The 21,836-nt window shown below is 45.5% G+C and overlaps 2 protein-coding genes across 6 annotated transcripts; both read left to right on the top strand.

Annotated features, from left to right (window-relative positions):
• Nucleotides 1-8,082: 8,082 nt before the first annotated feature.
• LOC124699259 (DIMBOA UDP-glucosyltransferase BX8-like) lies at nucleotides 8,083-9,567 on the top strand. The gene is made up of 2 exons (XM_047231586.1): nucleotides 8,083-8,584; nucleotides 8,690-9,567. Exons 1-2 carry the CDS (start codon nucleotides 8,083-8,085, stop codon nucleotides 9,565-9,567), a joined length of 1,380 nt encoding a protein of 459 aa, XP_047087542.1.
• A 3,541-nt stretch (nucleotides 9,568-13,108) lies between these two features.
• LOC124703244 (protein ZINC INDUCED FACILITATOR-LIKE 1-like) lies at nucleotides 13,109-16,557 on the top strand. Of its 5 annotated transcripts, none has more exons than XR_007002999.1 (10): nucleotides 13,109-13,369; nucleotides 13,739-13,779; nucleotides 13,970-14,030; nucleotides 14,160-14,262; nucleotides 14,375-14,477; nucleotides 14,556-14,609; nucleotides 14,703-14,765; nucleotides 14,854-14,899; nucleotides 14,983-15,118; nucleotides 15,423-15,888. XR_007002999.1 is itself a non-coding variant. In XM_047235465.1 (10 exons), the coding sequence occupies exons 1-9, from the start codon at nucleotides 13,213-13,215 to the stop codon at nucleotides 15,039-15,041; spliced, it is 687 nt and encodes a 228-aa protein (XP_047091421.1). In that variant the 5' UTR covers nucleotides 13,112-13,212; the 3' UTR covers nucleotides 15,042-15,058; nucleotides 15,936-16,048. The 5 variants fall into 5 exon arrangements, 3 of the variants coding, with proteins under 3 accessions (XP_047091422.1, XP_047091421.1, XP_047091420.1); XM_047235465.1 differs by lacking the exon at nucleotides 15,423-15,888 and adding an exon at nucleotides 15,936-16,048 and having other exon boundaries at nucleotides 13,112-13,369; nucleotides 14,983-15,058; XM_047235464.1 differs by having other exon boundaries at nucleotides 13,113-13,369; nucleotides 14,850-14,899.
• Nucleotides 16,558-21,836: the final 5,279 nt, after the last annotated feature.

The following is a 21,836-nucleotide window of genomic DNA, read 5'->3' as shown; positions in this document are numbered from 1 at the left end:
GGCTGTTTTAAAGCCATTTTAAAAATAGTTTTAGGACCATAAAAATACCAGAAAAATATAGTTTTAGTTTGGGGAGTAAAGAGGGAGTAATTTTGACAATAAAATAATGTTTTAATAAAATAATTTTGCGAACAAAGATATGCATGATGCATGTGATGATGCACAAAAGAAAAGAACAAACAAATCTATTAGGGGTATTATCCGGGGCCGTTACACTTGCCCCCCGAGTCCATTCAGCCACTGCTACCTCTTGATCTCCCACAGCACCTTCATCTTCATCTGCCTCAACCAGGACCACCGCACGCTTGAATTTATCCTGGTAAACATCTGGGTGGCGCTGTTCATATGCTGACAGCCTTCGCACCATGTGCGCCGGTGAAGGGTAGTCTCGCTTGGGAGGCCACGTCCTTGATCGATGATGAGAGACCCACCACCGCCAACTCGACTCGCTTCTTTTTCACTCACATGAACCGAATAGCATCGGTTCCTAACGGTCCCGAAGCGCCGGACGTATTCCGCCACCGTTTCCCGCGCCTCGTCGTACCTGTGCTAGATCGGCAATGCCAGCCTCGGAAGCCTCCGAGTGATACCGTATGTGGAACTTCTCTTCCAACCGCTTCCAAGTCCGGATTGAGTCCGGTGGCAGCGATGTGTACCACCCGAAAGCCGATCCCGTGAGGGACCGTGCGAAGAACCTCACGCGCAGCTCGTCCGATGCCGAGATCGTGCCCAGCCGTGCCAAATATCGGCTCACATGCTCGATGGAGCTGGAACCATCCGATCCATTAAACTTGGTGAAATCAGGGAGCCGATATTTGGGTGGTAGTGGGATCAACTCGTACTCGTTGGGGTACGGCTTGGAATAGCCGATTGTCCTCCTTTTCGGCATCATGCCGAACCGGTCTTTCGGAATTGTACAAATCTGATCCGCGGTGATGGCTGCAGGCGTCGAACTCGAAGATTCGCCGGGGTGGCATACTTAGCCAGCCATGCTTGCTTTTCCAGCTCCGAGCCAACCTGCAGGAGCTGAGCTCTGGAGGTTTGTCGAAGTGGCGTACTTAGCTAGCCACGTCTGCTTCTCAAGATCTATTCCCGACGTTCCTCCTGCTGTTCCAGAAGTCCCTGCTGTTGCAGCCTGGTTCGAGAGTGCCCAGTTACTGCAGTCTGGCACGTATGCGCACGTGTATCCGTGGGGGATCTCCTTGGGCGCCTCATGTAAGAATTAATAGTCACTAGGGTCACCACCAATCTTGTAGACGACGTATGCCGACGAACTCGGCACTTCTGGTGCTGCCAACGCGAACGGCAGCGGTGGACGGGACTGGAGTGACATCTCTCCTTGGTAAGTCCCCAGAGCTGGTCCTGACGGAGAATACTGATGGCTCATGATTTCCTGGATCACGCGCAGAGCGACACGCTCCAAAGTGTTCACCAGGCTCTCAGAATGGCGGTGCAGCGAATGAGCCACCATGAAGTTGATCTCCTCGTCGCAGCGACCCGGTGCGTTCTTCTCGACGGGGTGGACAGGTCCACTCCATCGAGCGCGCCTCAGTGAGAACCCTTTCCACCTGATGCCATGTGAGCGGGTTCTATGAAAAGAGCCGATGAGGTCGGCTTCGAGGACTGCTTTGATCTTGTCATGCTTCTTCTTGAGCTCCTCAGTCAGATCCTCGTACTTGACGGGAGTGTCTTCCGCCATCTCAGATGTAGATGGCGATGCGGTTGATGTCGAAGATTGTCCCACTGGACGTGCCAGAATGTGTTGCGGTCAGAAACCCACCGGCGGGCAGCGACGGGCAACACCGTAGAGCCGGGAATCTCCCAGGGCTGCGGCTGGCCCTGGTCCCTCCGAGCGACGGCCCGCAAAGCCTTCGGCACGCACGTCCGATGCTCGATGCAAGGGCGTGCCACCCGACCTATACCTGGTCGGGAAGGTGTTGGATGATGCCTCGCTTAGTTTCCTGCATGGCATACACGTAAACGTTAAATACGAGCCTCGATCGGCTCTCGGGTTATCCCGTGAATCGGCTCAAAGAGCCGATCCACCCATGATGCGTACGAGGTGTACGATCGGATGGTGGTCCTGCTTGATCAAGATAAAGCTAAAGCGACCTACTACGATTTGGGGTTTTCACCGCATAATCGGAACATCCTACTCGTGATCGAGCCTCGGCGGCCACGCACGGTGATCGTAAACCGACCCTAGACAAGGCCTAAAAACCAACACGAAGTTGATCCTCGGAACATCCTGTCTAGGACTAGCAAACTACACCCTACGCGCCACCTGGATCCTTCGACCCGTTTGTAAGGCCTAACAATGCGGATATTAAACTAATCCTTGAAGAACAAGGAGCAATCATGACGGATCGGATCTACTAGACAATGATCAAGCGGGGTGCCGCCCTTACACCCAAGATAGGTGTAAGGGCGGCTAGATGCCTAAGGGTTGCACGACGATATCATATGATATGATGAACAATGCTAACCCTAAAACATCTATGATAACTACGTTGCTCGCCATCAAAAAGGCTTCGATACGAGCAACGCATGAATCGACGAATAAACGTGTGCTTGCCTAGATCGCAAGATGCGATCTAGGCAGCATGGTGCTTACCCGGAAGAAACCCTCGAGACGGGGAGTTGGCGATGCGCCTAGATTGGTTTGTGGTGAACGTGATTGTTGTTTATTTCATAAACCCTAGATACATATTTATAGTCCGGGGGACTTTCTAATTCAGGCGTGCACCTAACCGTGCACGGGTTAAACTCTAACTTCTAAACGACACGTATCCTACTATGTTACAGATACACGGGCAAACTAGCCCAAATTTGGTATATAAGGCCGATTCATGTATTTCTTCCATGTATATTCTTCAAGCCCATCTCCAATCGCGGCCCACCTCTGATCCGGTCAAATTCTGGTGATAACAGAGTCTCATGCATAAAATTATTACTCTCCACATAGGCATAGTCAATTTTATTAGTAATAGTGGGAGCAAATTCAACAAAGTAGCTATCATTATTATTCTCATCATCAAATATAGGAGGCATATTGTAATCATAATCAAATTTATCCTCCATAACAAGCGGTACTAAAATACCAATATCATTATAGTCATCATAAATAGGAGGCAAAGTATCATCAAAGTAAATTTTCTCCTCAATGCTTGGGGGACTAAAAATATTATGCTCATCAAAGCCAGCTTCCCCAAGCTTAGAATTTTCCATATCATTAGCAACAATGGTGTTCAAAGCGTTCATACTAATATGTTCCATAGGTTTTTTAATTTTCGCATCAAACCATCCATGTCTTAAATCAGGAAATAGAATAAGAAGCTCATTGTTGTCCATTATGCCTAACTAGTGTAAACAAGAAACAAAAAGATGCAATTGCAGGATCTAAAGGAAATAGCTTCGAGCACACACACAACGGCAACGAGAAAAGTACTTTACCCGAGACCGGAGTATGAGTGCCTTTTACCTTTCCTCCCCGGCAACGGCGCCGGAAAATAGCTTGATGTCTACGGGTGCTTCTATTCTTGTAGACAGTGTTGGGCCTCCAAGAGCGAGAGGTTTGTAGAACAGCAGCAAGTTTCCCTTAAGTGGATCACCCAAGGTTTATCGAACTCGGGGAGGAAGAGGTCAAAGATATCCCTCTCATGCAACCCTGCAACCACAAAGCAAGAAGTCTCTTGTGTCCCCAACACACCTAATAGGTGCACTAGTTCGGCGAAGAGATAGTGAAATACAGGTGGTATGAATAAATATAAGCAGTAGTAACGGCGCCGGAAAAGTGCTTGCCGGCGTGTAGTTGATGGTGGTAATATTGCGGACGATACGGATGCGAGTAGAACAATAAACAAGCAGCGGTAGCGATATTTAGGAACAAGGCCTAGGGATCATACTTTCACTAGTGGACACTCTCAACATTGATCACATAACAGAATAAATAGATAGATGCTAGACTCTACACCCTCTTGTTGGATGATGAACACCACTAACTGTGTAGGATTACACGAACCCTCAATGCCGGAGTTAACAAGCTCCACAATATTCGATATTCATGTTTAAATAACCTTAGAGTGCATGACAGATCAACACAACTAAACCAAGTACTAACATAGCATGCACACTATCACCTTCACGCTACGAAAGGAGGAATAGATCACATCAATACCATCATAGCAATAGTTAACTTCATAATCTACAAGAGATCACAATCATAGCCTACGCCAAGTACTACACGATGCACACACTCGTCACCATTACACCGTGCGGGAGGAATAAACTACTTTAATAACATCGGTAGAGTAGCACACGGATAAATTGTGATACAAAACACATTGCAATCATAAAGGGATATAAATAAGCACTTCACTATGCTCTTCATAACAGTGAATAAGCATTCCGTGAAATATAGCCTAAGAGACCCACACGGTGCACACACTCGTCACCTTTACACACGTGGGACAAGGAGTCTCCGGAGATCACATAAGTAAAATCCACTTGACTAGCACAATGACATCTAGATTACAAGCATCATCATATAAATCTCAATCATGTAAGGCAGCTCATGAGATTATTGTATTGAAGCAAATAGGAGAGAGATTAACCACATGGCTACCGGTACAGCCCCGAGCCTCGATGGAGAACTACTCCCTCCTCATGGGAGACAGCAGCGTTGATGAAGATGGCGGTGGTGTCGATGGAGGAGCCTTCTGGGGGCACTTCCCCGTCCCGGCGGCGTGCCGGAACAGAGACTCCTGTCCCCCAGATCTTGGCTTCGCGATGGCGGCGGCTCTGGAAGGTTTTCTCTGGTTTCGTCGAACGTGTCGAGGTTTTTAGGTCAGGGACCTTTATATAGGCGAAGAGGCGGAGTCGGAGGGGCGACGAGGCGACGACACACTAGGGGGGCGCGCCCCCCTAGGGCCGCGCCGGCCTGTCATCCAGGGGCCCGAGTGGCCCCCCTCGGCCTCTCTCGGGTGTTCCGGAAGCTTCGTCCAAAAATAGGATGCTCGGGCATTGATTTCGTCCGATTCCGAGAATATTTCCTTACTAGGATTTCTGGAACCAAAAACAGCAGAAAACAGCAACTGGCCCTTCGACATCTCGTCAATAGGTTAGTTCCGGAAAACGCATAATAATGACATAAAGTATGCATAAAACATGTAGATATCATCAATAATGTGGCATGAAACATAAGAAATTATCGATACGTTGGAGACGTATCAGAATCCAGCTGCAAATCCATCCGGGCCAGGGGCTTTATTCATTTCCATCTGAAAGATAGCCTCATGCACCTCATTTTCAGAGAAAGCCGCGGTCAAAATACTGTTTTCTTCCGCTGAAATCTGCGGTATATCCTGTATCATAGACTCTTCCATGACCCAAGATTTTGCATCGGGAGACCTAAATAACGATTTATAATATTCAGAAATGTAATTTTTAATATTCTCTGCCCAATAATCGTCCATTCATCTTGCTCAAGTTGGTAAATTTTTTTCCTCCTGTGTTTCCCATTAGCGATAAGATGAAAATATTTTGTATTCTCTCCCCCTTTAACAATAGTTGTTATACCAGGTGATGAAATTTGTGGAGATATGTCTTTGTAGAAAGAACATTGTCCAACTCTTTGTTGGTAATTCTAAACGTTGATTATCCTCACCTTTGACAAATAAAATGCGTTTGTGACTCCTCCACTTTCCAAGTTGCAAAAATGATTATACACTAACGGTGGAGATGACGGAATGGCAAAACTCGGGAGTGTGTTATAATGGACCGATGGCAACAATGAGGTTTCGATTTGTCAAATGGAAAATTTGAGATTCATGTTGGTCATAGTGGCATGAACGACAAAACCAACATGATTATTAGGAGGTAGATATTTAAAAAGACAAGTAATTCAACGATATATCATATGACTCCTTAAAAATATATACATCATACAGACTTAACCTGATTCTTGCGCCAGAGTCAATCCAAAATCTGAATCTATCAATTACAATTTTATTATTAACAGTTAGAGAAAATCCATGATTTTGTTCATATAGCAGATATGAGATTCGGACTCGATGGAATTAGCAAATATGAGTTTCATGATAAGAAATTTAAAAGACTGACCGAGACAGAATGTTTAGTACAAATTACCTACTCTGAGATACCACTAGTACATGAAAAATTACATTGCAAACGGAAGTTGATGTACTAATATCAATTGCGATCTGCCATTCCGTCATGGTTGATTGTAGAAGAGACCATGTACAAGATCTCAGTACATGCGTCTAATGTTCAGCCCTTGGAGAAATGATCCTTCAAAAAAATTTAATGGAAATATTTACACCTAGGAATGCACATTAGGGGAAGAGAGAAAATTTAAAAATATTAATATGAAAGTTGGTTTTTCATGGTGGGAAAGGATCACCAAAACCATGTGTTTTTTTCCTAAAAAATAAAGATTATTATTATTTACACTAAGGAGTAGGGACCCAATATACCTCACCAAAAAGATTTTCATGGATCCTATTATATTGCGTGAGAACGTACCTTCTAACCGGAGGGAGTACTAGTGAAATAAAGCGGGTAATATAAGGAGCGTTAACAAATAACTGTCATAGATTGTATGTACACAGCATGCACGTTGCATTTTGAGATTTACTCTCATTCTAAAATGCCAACCTAATCAAAAAACAAATCAAAAATAGTATATATATATTATATATATGGATGTAAAAATCATAAATTAGCAACACATAACAAAGCTAGTAGGAGCTACCCACGCAAAATGCACGGTCACCTAGTTTATGCTTAGTCAAGTCCTACATCGTTTAATTGCATTATGATTTGTGCATATAAGTTATAAGTTAGGTTGTAAGTGGGTATTTTCAGTTGCAAGTGGATTTACAACTGATATTTTTTTCAGTCCTATATGAAATTGCAACTAAGAAAAAATATCTGAATCGTTAGATTTGCTTTGTGATTTATGCTAGTCATCAACTGAAATTTGAGAAATAGTCACATCTTTATTTTATTTTGGCAAATGACAGGGTTTCTACTTCCTGCCAAACCTTTCACATGGCTTACCATGGACTATGCAGTTGAGATGGATCATTTGTTTTACCAACCAGTCGTGGGCTCCTCCCCCCACCTCCCGATCCCATCCTTGAGAGTCGACTCCCGCGTGGCCGCCTAGATCCGGCCGCTCCTGCCGCCGGTGACCTTGCTGGCTGGCTGCGAGATGTGCTAGGACGAGGGATGGCTCATGTACAGAGTAGATCTAAGTTTAGCTTTGGCTTTATGCTAGTTTTCGGCTTGATGCCCCTCTTTTTCTTCCCCTTCGGCTGGCTTCCGGTGACCCACAGCGAAGCCGGAGCTAGGCTACTCCCTTCTTGCACTCTATGTCCATGGTGGATATCTTGCAGGGATGGAGATGGCCAAGGCCGTTTCAATAAATTCGCTGGTATGGTGTTCTTCTTCTTGATCTGGAGCTGCGCGTGGGTGTTTCTCCTCCTGGCCGGCCATGGTGGCGAGGGGGTGGAGAAGCCCAGAGTGCTGTCTTTTGGAGCTGGAGGAAGGCGGGGAGGTCAGTTGGTGCTGCAATCTGGAGATTACTACACGGTGGCTTCGTTCGCCGCTGTGATCTGTGGCCGATGCAGCGGCATCTCCACGCGTCAAGTTTCGACGCTTCTTCAACCTCCTGCTTGGAGGCCTCTTTCAGAGACACTCGTCGGCGTTCCTCATCTTCTCGTCCTCAAGTGGTGCGTCCCAGATGGCGTCAAGGTGGCCGGCGGTGGTGCCTCAAATTCGGTGGCAAGGACAAAGGGCTCGATTGCTTTTTCTTACTTTGTTCTAGGGTCCTGTGTGCAAATTTCTAGGACTGTGATGTATCCTCTTAGTTTTACTAAGGTCCTATGTGTAAGATGTATCCCACCGACGATACTATAATGCAGCATCTGGGGTCGTTCGTGACCCCTATTCCCGTTCAACAACAAAAAAATGCAGTTGAGATGATACCTCTTTGGTGTTTAAAATATGTGCTGCTTGGTAAGCTATCAATTCAACCACGCCAGCCACCAGCCGGCGGCGATGGCTAGACAAGAACAGGGTTCCGACGGCGTCCGCCGCCGTGTCGTCCTATTTCCGCTGCCGTTTGAGGGCCACATCAGCCCCATGCTCCAGCTGGCTGAGCTCCTCCACGCTCGTGGTGGCTTGGCCGTCACCGTCCTCCACACCGACTTCAACGCACCCGACCCAGCGCGCCACCCGGAGTTGGCCTTCGTCCCCATCCACGAGACGCTCCCCGACGGGGACGCCACCCCAGGGGGCGGGACCGACATCGTCGCCCAGCTCCTGGCTCTGAACGGCGCTTGCGAGCGGCCGTTCCGCGAGGCACTCGCGTCTCTGCTGCTGGGTCAACGACCACCGGACGTCGCTTGCGTGGTGGTCGACGGGCAGTGGTACACGGCGCTGGGCGCCGCCAGCGGGCTTGGCGTGCCCGTGCTCGCGCTTCGGACGGACAGCGCCGCCATGTTTCGAAGCATGCTGGCGTTCCAGCGGCTCCGCGACGCCGGCTACATCCCAGTCAAAGGTACTACTCTACACAATGTTTGAGTCTTGGAGCAAATGAATGTCCCTGAATCATCATCATCGTTTAATGGATGGACGAACACATAAGCATGAATTACTTGGGCAGACGAGCGACTGGATGAGCTGGTGGAAGAGCTGGAGCCGCTCCGCGTGCGAGATCTCATCCGCGTGGACGGCAGCGACACCGATGCGCTGTGCGGCTTCATCGCGCGCGTCGCCGACGCCATGCGAGCATCGGCATCCGGGGTCGTTCTCAACACGTTCGATGCCATCGAAGCGCTGGAGCTAACCAAGATCCAGGACGAGCTGTCCTGTCCTGCCTTCGCCGTGGGCCCGCTGCACAGGATGTGCCCTGCGCCGGCGGAGCACAGCCTGCACAGGCCGGACCGCAGCTGCCTGGCATGGCTGGACGCGCACCCGCCGCGCTCCGTGCTGTACGTGAGCCTGGGAAGCGTGGCCAGCGTCGACCCTGGCGTGTTCGAGGAGATGGCGTGGGGGCTGGCCAGTAGCGGCGTGCCGTTCCTGTGGGTCGTCAGGCCCGGTTCCGTCCATGGCATTGGCACCGAAACGACGCCGCGGATGCCGGACGGGATCGACGACGAGGTGAGGACCAGAGGGAAGGTCGTGGCATGGGCGCCACAAAGGGAGGTCCTGGACCATGAGGCCATCGGCGCGTTCTGGACGCACTGCGGCTGGAACTCGACGCTGGAGAGCATATGCGCAGGCGTGCCGGTGCTGGCGCAGCCGTGCTTTGCGGACCAGACGGTGAACGCGAGGTACTTGACGCACCAATGGGGGGTTGGGCTTGAGTTGGGGGATGTGATCGACAGGGCGAGGGTTGCCAAAACGGCGAGGATGATGATGACCGGGAAGGAAGGGGATCAGGTGAGGGAGAGGGCGCGTCAACTGAAACTGCAAACTGATCAGTGTGTTGCGAGTAGTTTGGCCATTGAAAATCTGGCGCGCTACATGCTATCACTATGAATATATGGCGATCATCTTCACATCATTTTTCCATGAATAATCATCTCGTTGGTGCGTTTTGCCCCCTTTTCCCAAAGCCAGGAAACAAGAATTTATTACTGCAAAATTTGCACTCGTGATTACCAAATGAACGTGCATCCTTTTCCAAATCATCAAAGCCATTAAATGGTCCTCTAAAGATCTTCTATATATTACAATATCATCAAAGCAAAACGTCCAACAAAAAGTGCATCAAATTGTGTCCATTAAGATTATAGAAGTGTCAGGAGCATTAGTTAAGCCAAAAAATATTACAAACCACTCTTTTTTTTTTGAGGAATATATATTTCTATATATAAGGTAGAGGAGCCTCTACCTTTTTACAGCCAGAGGAAATACAGGGGGTGGAGGGTGAATTTACAAACCAGGTTAATTCCTGGGGGGTTTAGGAAGAAAAGAAATAAAAAACTACTCCATAGCCAGCTTGTTTGCCCATGAGATCAACTGCGGTTGCAGTTTTGGTGATCGGTTACTCCATAGTCTGAGCTCATTAGCGATCTGCTTGAGTAGAGCCTGTCTCCCAATATATTTAGAGTTAAAAACCCTATCATTTCTTGCCTTCCAGAGACCGAGCAGGCATGCAGCAACACACACTGTCCAGGTTTTTGAAGACTCACTTTCTTCAGTTATAGAGACGAATTGGCTAAGAGAGCTTGTTCGTGCAGCAGTGCTTGCAAGGTGAAATCTGTCCCAGACCCAGGTAGTTTTTTTACTCATATAAATCGAGGTTAGTTTTAGAGTTGTTTTTTTACTCATATCCTAACTTCATATGAATGGATGGTAACCACTATGCAAATCAATTTTTAGAACATAGTAGAGCAACTCAACTCATCAGGCATGTCATCCACCCGTGGTATAGGATGGTGATAACAAATTATATATTGTTGATAGGTCAAAAATCTGCACACATACGCGATGGGTTGACTGAGAAACAAGAACATATTGGATATTTTTCATTTAGGGGTGTTCTTAAAGTCGAGAGGAAACTTTTAAGTAGAAAAATAATAGAGACAATACATGGAATACGATTTTCAAGAATATAACCTTTTGCGGGGTAGTTCTTGTATCTATTGTTGAATCTCCCTTTCTCTTCCATATTGGTACGGTATGGCGCAGGTTGGGTAGCCAAGCTAATCTCAAGCCAATTTGTGTTCTATTCCTTGAGTAGGTGGTAATCCCGGTTGTATGTTAGAGAAAACATCAAAATACTCCTAATTTTTGTAGCAACAACATGTGGAAAAGAGGGAGACATATCCTCAAAAGGAAACATCCCTTTTACAAACAATTGCATAGCATACAAAGGTAAAAGCACTTAGAAATATCCGATTTGCTAGCAAGAAAAATCTTCAATCTAATCTCAGTAAGAAGCTTAGGATCATGTTTATATGCACTCTTATATTCGATTTGCTTGAAAATAAAATCTTCAATCTAATCTCATTAAGAAGCTTAGGATCAGGTTTACATGTACTTTTATGTGGCGCAAATTCTTTGGCAACAATCTAATTTCACTCTTAGTTTCTCCTGATTTAGTCCATTTTACAGAGGATAAACTAATGCAAATGTTTCTTTATAGTACTACTGGAAAAATCTTAGTTGCAACCATTTGCAACTAGAAAAATCATAATCGCAACCCATATGTAACTAGTAGAACCATATTTTGAGGCACGTCTCTTATAGTTGATATCTGACTGTCATCTACGTGACTGAGATCTAATAAATCTTAGACGTCTTAGAACTAGCAAATCCTCTGTCACGTTGTACTACTCGATCTGTACCTCTTGATCGGTCTGACATGCATCGGGGCAGCGCGTAGATCTAGTACGCTTTCGTTGGTGTCAATTAACAATAATAACTTGGATCAGAGATCTCTGTCAGCGTCGTGTATGAATTTTTATGTGCTGTTAAATTAACGGTGATCCTACTTAAAAAAATAATAAATTAACGGTGATCCAGGCAGTGGCGTCAAGGGGGTTGTCATGCCATGGAGTATCTATAGGAGCAGACAAATTACTGAGATGCGGGCCACTAGACTGACAGCGGTTGCAATTATTTGACGGGTGTGCTCTGGAAATTTACTTTTATTCTGCGTGCATATGGTTTTGCTACAAGAAAAAAACATTTTAAAATGTTAATAAAATATGGATTACTTTTCAAATGTACATCTTGATGTTCTATGTGCACGTGTCAAATTTCGCGAAAAATTGGTAGTTTTGTGATCAATATAGAAAAGATAAATAAATATCTCATGAAAAGCTTTTGTTTAACAAATTTTATCGTTTTTACACACAACAGAAAAATATCGTTTATTCATCAAAAAGCTTTGGGAGCACATAGAACATCCATCTAGATGCACACACAATATTTTTTGTCGGGATTTTTTAATATTTTAAAATGCATTTAAAATGTATTTCAAAATCAAGGAGTATATGCTATTATAAATTAAGTTTTGAAAAAAATATGAAAATAGTCCTTGATGTAGCTAATGATGTGTTCTATATAAACATGCAAAATTTTAACTCAAAATACCTTACATTCTACATAGTGCAAAAATAACAAATGTGGAAATTGGAAGTAGTGAACAGTGCAAACTTTAAAACCTCAAAACATCATTTTTTTTATTTGTGTGACCCAAAATACAAAGTGTTCTGAATTAAGATTTTTCAAGTTGATAGAATACGTCATTATGAAATATCTAGAATTTTTCTTTTCAGAATTTTTGGACGGCGAATGGACAAGGGCTTAGGCATGAACTTAGCCGTAGCCGTTATCTGAAACAGTGGTTTGGTTCTTCCTCGCATCGAATCTAATGGTATCTGCTATATATTGCCTTCAGCTCCGAAATGTATGTTTTGGAAACCTAGGTAGTACTTTGTAATTTGAATTTTGTATCTAAATCGAGAAGTCCCCTAGATAAGGACATACTGAAAGTCACTTTCGGTTGAGCCATATGTAAGTTAGAAAGAGAATAAGACTCCTTTGATTCATAGGATAGGATAAACATAAGACTGAAATGTCATACCTATCTAAATTCTATGGATAGATGAAGTATGTTTAATTGTAGTAAATCAATTTTTCACGAGGGATTAGTTCATATAGGGTAGGTTCCTATGAATCAAACAACTTGTGTAAAAAAATTTCTCATACAATTCAAATCTTACACAATTTTTATACAAATCCTAGTAATCAAAGGAGCCGTGGTGAGCTGTGCAATCAACTAGTACATAATGAGCTAAATAAGCTCGAAAGAGAGAGTAACTAGGACAACTAAATACGGTGCACACATATCATTTCTCTCACCAAGATTCCAGAACAAGTACATGGTACAAAACCAGAGGACATGTGAAGATCAGAGTATTATCCGGGAACAATGACACGAGCGACTGCCAATGATGCCACGCACGCAGATCGACTGGGATTCTAGGTGAAACGACAGCAGGTAGTAGCTCCAGTTAGAAGCTTACAATATACTACTTCTCCTACATGTCTCGATCAACTTGTATTAATTCACGGCAGCTGAGCACATGTACGCCTCCAAACCAACTCCTTGGTTAATAATTGCGGCTGCACAGACCGAGTGGAGCTCGGCCAGTGAGAAAGGATCGATCGATGGCCGTCGGCGAGGCAGCAGCGCCGTTGCTGGAGAAGAAGGCGGCGGTGTACCATGAGGGGTGCCCGGGCTGCGTTGTGGAGCAGAGGAAGGTGATCAACCCCGGCGTCCCCTACAAGCAATTCTTCCACATCTGGATCATCATCCTCGTCTCAAGTACGTATCTGCCTTACTAGTTGCTTCTGCCTTCTGCATCATATCCCTCTCTGCTTGCTCTTAATTTGAGGTCAGGTGATGTGAAGCAGAGCATTTTGAGCTGCTTGCCACTTTGCTTCTTACTATTAAAAGCTGCCCGCTAGTTTCAGTTATCCGTGACAAAACTAATGAGGAGCTTCAGTTCCTGCATCGTCTGCTCCTCGTTAGTTCCTGAACAATGACACCGATCATTATGCAGCTACCTTTGTTTTCCAATGTATTTGTGCATATTTGTGTCTACCTTTGCTATGTTTTTCTTCAATTCCCGTCTTATAATTTGAGTATTGATGTAAAATATGTATTTTTAACTCGTTCCTCTTGTCATTTTAGGTTTGCCAATATCGTCGCTATTCCCCTTCTTGTATTTTATGGTACGTTTATCTGGATGTAATAGAAGAAAAAAAACTAGTGCTTATGTAGCTATGTGTTTTCACCGTGGGTGCACAAAATCTACTCTCAACTTTCAATCTTGAAAGTATATATATACGTCTGTGCTACTTTGTATCTTAAATGTGTACATAGCCTTTGAAAAATATTGTGTGAATCCCTTCTGAAAAATAGATTCGAGACTTGCATGTTGCCAAAACAGTAGAGGATATTGGATTCTATGCTGGGTTTGTAGGTAAGAACCTTCCAAACTATTTCGACTTATTAGTTCTAAAGGTTATATATTTACAGACAGCTACAAAAACGTTATCTGCGTTCACTCCTCCCAAAAGAATTATCAACGGCATATTCTGACTCCTTGCAGGAGCCTCCTATATGCTTGGTAGAGCTTTAACCTCTACTGCTTGGGGGATGGTAGCAGATCGTATCGGGAGAAAGCCAGTTATTGTGTTCGGAATTTTCTCCGCGTTAGTGCTCTTGTTCTTTGTTTACATAAGAATGAGTGTAGCTACTATCAACATTGTCTTTTCACTATGACTTGTGACCCATCTCTAATTCATGATGTTTATAAAATCTCAGGTTTCTATTCAATCTTTTGTTCGGATTAAGTGTTCGATACTGGATGGCAATATCTACACGATTTCTCATTGGTTCAATGAATGGTTTAATTGGCCCTATAAGGGTATGTTGGATTATCGACATAAACTTTCGTTTGGTATCTGAACAAGTTATGGTTATTGACTCGCAATTAATCCTGCAGGCTTATGCTATTGAAGTTTGTCGACCAGAGCACCACCCTATTGCATTGTCACTTGTAAATTACAAACTTAATACATACCAAACATTTCTCAGCGTACCCTAATTCTAAAGTTTAGATTGTAACGCTCAAATTTCTATATGACTATAGGTTAGCACAGCATGGGCAATAGGTCTCATTGTTGGGCCAACAATTGGTGGATATCTTGCACAGGTATCCGTGAGAAACTATATGATTGCAGAAGTTACGGCATCATGCATTGAGCAATTAATATTTGTGTTTTGTTTTATTTGCTAGCCAGCAGAAAAATATCCAAAGTTATTTCCCGCTGAGTCATTATTCGGAAGGTAATTTTGTTATGGTAAAGTATGTTGTATTAGATTAAGAAAAACAACCCCTCCAGCCTTCTAACTACTGAATTTCGTTATAGGTTCCCATATTTCTTACCTTGTTTGTGTATATCAGGCTTCTGCTTTGTTGTTCTTATAAGCTCCATTTGGCTCCCGGTATGTACAATTAATCAACATTGTTTTCATTGATTTAAAATAAGCATGTGAGACAATAATATACTCCCTCCATCCACAAATAAGTGTGTACGCGGGGTTTTCAAGATAAATTATGGGGTGGGGTAAAAAAAATACATTAGGAAGATGCAAATCAATATCTCTCCCCTCTTTAATTGTTTCACCTCCAATGAGCTAAGTGCAGGTTGAAATCAAGGAAAACCTGTGATGAATATTATTGGGTTTGATTTCCGTGCAATGAGACAGAATCAATTTTTGCTACTTTAATGTGCATTGGGAATATAGAAGTACACTTTTTTGTGGACAAAGTTTTGAGCTAGATGTCCACTTATTTATGGACGGAGGGAGTATGTGGTTAATGAAAAATGAAATGCATAAAAGTTAAAGCGTTGAGAAATAAACACTACTACCTCAAACCCCTAAATCAAATGGCTTGAAACCACATCCGAGATGGATATATATATCTGGCGTTGGTGTTAGGTGGTAAGTTACACCCTTGTCCTTCACCATGTGAGTAGTAGGTTCACCTTGTCTTCTGTATTAATAAATAACTAAAAATATGTAAAAAAAAATTAGGACATATTACATGAACACAAACCACGATAAAATACTTTCTATTGCTTCAAGGGAATGTTGAATTATAATGCTTATCAATTTACATTCCTCATTTTTATAGTAAACAAATCCATGCAAAAAATAACATGCTCTAGCTGATTTACTAGATCCCAAAAGCTCACTCGATTGGGTCCTAATATGTTGCACTAGTATAATACCAGTAATGCATAGTAAGGCCGGGTCGGACATGCATTTATTCTCTAGATAGTTCTTAAGAACTTAACTAGATTTTAATAAATTTCAGGAGACGCTGCACAACCATAAAACCAACAAAAATGAAGATGATGCTAGTGAATCTTTGGTTCATTTTTCTGATCCGGAAGAGCTTATTGAGCGTAACATCACTTCAACTACGAAAAAGAACTTATTGAAGAATTGGCCACTGATGTCATCCATTATTCTCTTCTGCATTGTGTGCTTTGATGATATGGCTTATACAGAGGTACTATATTGAATTTTGTTTCTTTTGTGTGGTGATACTTTAAAGATAATTATCTCAAATAAAAATATTGTCTAGTTCAGCCTAGGGTGCAATTTTTTAATCGTGAAAACATGATAATGTCCACATTGTTTCCTTGGATATAAGCAATAAAACAACTATCTAGTCTAATATAGCAAGCCAAACAACAAGTGTTACCATACCTTTATGTTGCATGTGTCAACCAGTTGAATAATATCCTTCATGATATATTTGTGTCAATCATAAAGTTTATTTTCAACACAAATTGGTTCTATCACCTTAACTATGATATTTCGGATCATATATTATAGATTTTCTCTTTATGGGCTGAAAGTGACAGAAAGTACGGCGGACTAAGTTTCACGTCCGAGGATGTTGGTCAAGTTCTCGCAATTTCCACTACTAGGAAAAGGCCTAGCCGTAAGGTTGACTTCAGTGGCGCACCATGATGGCCGTGCGCCACTACTACTTAGCAGTGGCGCACCACAAAATGGTGGGCCACTGTTACAAATGTAGTAGTGGCGCACCTTGTTTGTGATGCGCCATTACTAATTCCCGGCAGGAGGCCGCCTCCCACCCAAAACTAATAGTGGCGCACGTCTCCATGGTGCGCCACTGCTACATGGCTTACTTATAGCGCATGTCTTTGTGGTGCGCCACCGCTAGGAGGTGGCCAGGGCCCTTTAGAGATGAGGGCTTTAGCAATGGCGCACCGCTTGGTGCGCCACTACTAGGTATGGCGCACCGCCGACATGGTGCGCCACCGCTAAGTTGGGCAGTGGCGTGGGTTTACAGTGTAACAGGTGAGCAGTGGCGCACCACTTAGCAGCTGCGCCATTGCTATGTCACCCTAGCAAGGGCGCACGGCTAGGTGGTGCGCCACCGCTAACCCGGGACCATTTCCTCGCTTTTCACCCTCCACTCACATGTGCCACCCACTTTCCCCAAACACTCTTCCACCACCACCTCCCACCAAATCTGGATCCGGTCGTGTTGCCCCTCCTTCCCACCTCATTTTCACCTCTTCATTCACCAAAATTAAGTTGGTAAACTTAATTTTCTTCATAGGTAACTAATGGTGAAGCTTTCTTAGCTCAATACCCTACTCAATCTCAACTTTTTACCTCATCCAACACTCTAGGTCTCGCCGTATCGGTAACTTTGTTGGTTTTATGCTTTGTGTGTGAACGGTTCCGATCTGTCTTGCACACACGTCATGCACATATGTTATGTGCGAAGCTCGATGATATCATGTGTACGTGCGCATGCGCGAAAAGCGTCACGTACGTGCATGTGTGTTGTATGCGAAGCCTCCGGATCCACATGTGTGTTGTATATGCGAAGCCTCCACACATGTGTTGCATGTGTTTTTGTTTGCAGGGATTTGAAATGCGATGGAGTTGCCAATATTTTGCCGAAACGTTGATTCATTTCCGTTTCGGCGAATGTTGGGCATACTACGCATATACATGTCCTATTTTTAGGGAAGGTCATGCCAAAATTTTCTTTTGGTATGCTAAGATATCCATTTTCTCTATATCCGCAGGCGACCATGGTCCGCATGATGAGCGAAGGCGTTGTGGCTAGGTTTTTGAAAGCCGCGACAGACGAGATGATTAGAAATAACCAAAAGGAGATAAGATGTCCGTGTCGAAGATGCAAGCTAACGAGCCTTATGGACCCTAAAGCCGATATGGTGCGGGACCACCTTCTCATGCGTGGTTTCATGGATGGCTATCGGTGGGAAGGCGACGAAGATGATTATGAATTTGTCCATGGGAATTCAACAAGAAGTAAGGAAGGCCGAGGTGATCAGTGATGTAGAAGATCTCGGGCATGATCGTGATGTAGAAGATCCCGAGATGATGATGACCACAATGTAGGAGATCCCGGACTCGATGATGAGGAAGATCAAGATGGAGGTCATCATGACGATCATGAAGATGAAGACGATGAACCATCGTCGATGGACCGGTGCAGGACCCTTATCTTCAAGAGCTGCTTCTCGGCGTACGAGTAACGCAAGAGCTGCCGCCCGAGAGAAAGCCAAGATGGATCAACTCGGAGGTAGACGCCGTTACTCCATTGTATGAAGGATGCAGGCCGGAGGATACCCGCCCGAAAGTAACGCTCATGGCTCGGGAGATGAAGGTAAAGCACAAAATGACCGACACATCCTTCAACGACAACATGTCATTCCGGCAGAACGTCTTCCCAAAGGTAACACGTGTCCGACTAGTATCGAGGAGGCCAAGAAAATCGTGTGTCCTCCGGATTTACCGCATGTGAAATACCATGTGTGCTTGAACGATTGCATCATTTATCGGAACGAGCACGCAGAGTGTACCATATGTCCGGAGTGCGGCGTCGACTCGGTACAAGAAGGGGAAGAAAGCTCCTCGAAGGTGGTGTGGTACTTTCCAATCACTCCTCGTCTGCAGCGGTATTTCGCGGATCCTAAGCAAGCAAAGCTAATGCGCTGGCACGCGGAGATGAGGAAGGGAGAAGATGACGCAGATGATCCGAAGAAAAAGAAAAAAGGACAGGATGTTGAGACACCCTTCGGATGCTAGCCAGTGGAATGCGTTGGACCTCGAGTACCCGTGAATTTGGGGACGATCCTAGGAACATAAGGCTGGGCGCGAGCACCGATGGAGTCAATCCGTTTGGCAGCCGCAGCAGCACGCATAGCACCCGGCCCGTGTTTGTGTGGATGTACAACCTCCCCCCGGTTGTGCATGAAGAGGAAGTACATTCAAATGAGTATGCTAATTGAAGGGCCGAAACAACCAGGGAACGACATCAATCCGTATATGGGGCTTCCGAAAGAGGAGCTAGCCACGCTATGGGACACGCCCGCCAATACGTGGGACGCCGCCGCGGAAGAATATTTCCCTATGAGAGCCGCAATGCTCACGACGGTGCACGACTTTCTCGGTTACGGATATGTCGCGGGGCAGGTGGTCCACGGATTCAATGCATGCGTAAGGTGCATGGACGACACAACGTACCGCCGCCTAGATAGAGATCCCGGGTCCTCGAAAACGGTGTTCATGGGACATCGAAGGTGGCTTCGCGAGGACGACCCATGGAGGAAACGCAAGGATCCGTTCGATGGTGAAGACGAACCCCGAAGACGGCCACGTACGAGAAGCGGCGAGCAAATAGACGAGCTATTGAAAAATTGGAAAGAGTGCCCACCGCCGGGAAAGAAGCGAAAGGCGCCGGAGCCGCTGCTTAAGGTATGGAAGACGAGGTCTGTTTTCTGGGACTTGCCGTATCGGGAAGATCCTCCGTGTGCCTCACAGCCTTGATGTCATGCACATCACGAAGAACGTGTGCGAGAGTCCGCTTGGTACCCTCCTCGAACATGCCGGAGAAGACCAAAGATGGGCCGAAAGCAAGGTACGACTTGCAATCAATTGGGATCGGGGAGGAGCTTCACGCGGGACGCCCTAATGATGATGATGACGATGACGATGATGAGGCGGAGGACACGCAAAGTCGTCGCAAGGGAAAAAATGCCAAAAAGATTGAATATTACTCGCCCCCGCGTGCTTCACTCTAAGTCGAAGGAGATCGAGCAGTTTTTCGACCGTCTCCTAGGAGTAAAACTTCCCTACGGTTACGCGGGGAAGATAAGCAGTGTACCTAGACAAAGCGAAGCAGAGGTTCAGCGGGATGAAGTCTCACGACCGTCACGTGCCGATGACGCAGATACTTCCGGTTGCAATCCGTGGGATCATGGACGCGCACGTCCGTGAAACGCTTTTTGGCCTATGCAACTTTTTCGACGTCATCTCTCGAAGTCCGTTGCCGTGAGGCAACTTAGAAGGCTACAGGAAGAGATCGTGGTGATACCGTGCGAGCTTGAGATGTACTTCCCGCCCGCTTTCTTCGACGTTATGGTGCATCCGCCGGTACATATCGTGGAGGATATCATCCAACCGGGGCCGACGTTCTCGCACAGCATGATGCCGTTCGAAAGGATGAATGGTGTCATCAAAGGGTACGTTCGCAACGAGGCACGTCCGGACGGAAGCATAGCCAAGGGTTTTCTCGACCGAAGAGTGCATCTCCTTCCGCACGAGTTATCTAGAAATCGAGAACCCCGTTGGCCTGCCCGTAGAACAGGCATCTCGGAAGCTCGCCGGATGGGGTCACCGCGACGCGTAGCCGCGAAATGCATGTCGACTTCAAGGGTCGAATCGCCGACTTTGAAAGAGCAAACCTAGTCGCGCTACAACACATAGACGTGGTCGATCCTTGGGTGGTAGAGCACAAAACCTTCATCGCAAAGACGTACGCTGATCGTGGCCAACAGAGGACTGGACGGAGATATAATCAAAGAGCACAACTCAACCTTCACGCGGTGGTTCAAGGACAAGATGCCGACGTACCCTATAGACGAGGATTCTTCTCGCGGAAGAAAAACTCATATTCGCCTTGTCACGAGGCGCCGAACACAACCCGATGACATTTCAGTGCGTACGATATCAACGGCTACACATTCTACACCGAGGAAAAGGACATGAAGAGCGATTATCGTAACTCCGGGTAACGATGGAGTCCTACACCGGTGACGTCAGCGTAGATACTACGGAAAGATCGAGGAGATCCGGGAGCTGAGCTACGCCGGAGAGAATGTGCCGATGTTCCGTGTCAGGTGGGCCAAGAACGTCATAAAAGAAGACCGGCATTTCACCACCATGGTTATACCCGAAGCCAAATCCAAGACAGCGGGCGCAAAGGTCACCGCGAAATATGAGCCATGGGTACTAGCTTCCCAAGTGGACCAATGCTTCTTCATTACCGACCCGCAAAAGCCCAGCCCGTGTTGTCGTGAGGAGAGGCAAAAGGAGCATCATCGGAATGGATGGAGCCGCCAACGAGCTAGACTTTGACCAAGACGGCGATCCGAAGATGGAAGATGACGACGACGATGATGAAGAACCATACACAACAAGAAGAAGCAGGACCACCCTACCTAAAGGCCGTCCATTCAAGAGAAGAAGTCTAGGAGTTCCGGGCTAAATTATTCAACCGCGAGAAAGAAGGGCAAGAAGATTGTGAAAAGATAATTATGTATCATTTTCTTTTTTTTTTAGATCAATTATGTATCATTTTCTTGTATGAATAATGGATGTCATATTGTTAATCTACACATTGTACCGATCAAAATAGACATATAATTTATATTTTTGGATATTTTCTAGATTCTATAGTATTTTAAATATTCTACATAATAATAATTATTTATGCCTTTTATTTTGGTGTATTATGCTATGTACTATAGTGTTAAATCAATTTAATGAAAAAGTGAAAAAAATGGGGCCGCCAGTGGTTCGAACTCGGCCGGCCGTGTTTGGCAAACCAACCAAGGGACAGAGCCGTGCGGTACTAATCGATTTCGTCAAACCCCGGTCCGTTTGCGTTTTGACCCAAACCTATATCGGTAGTGGCGCACCCCTAGAAGTGCGCCATTGCTAAGACTCATAGTGGCGCACCCCTGGAAGTGCGCCATTGCTAAGGGGGTCTGTGACTTAGACAAAAATCCCCGGCCGTCCCTTTCCCCACTCCCCATTCTCCCCACTCGCTCTCGATTCACCTCCCACCGGCGACGCCCTCTCCGACGCCACCTCCCACCGGCGACCACCGGCGGCCGCCCCTCCCTCGATTCACCTC

This window comes from Lolium rigidum, chromosome 3 (genome assembly GCF_022539505.1).
Source record: "Lolium rigidum isolate FL_2022 chromosome 3, APGP_CSIRO_Lrig_0.1, whole genome shotgun sequence".
Taxonomy (NCBI): domain Eukaryota; kingdom Viridiplantae; phylum Streptophyta; class Magnoliopsida; order Poales; family Poaceae; genus Lolium; species Lolium rigidum.
The sequence above is the reverse complement of the archived record's forward strand: the minus strand, read 5'-3'. Positions and strand labels throughout refer to the sequence as shown.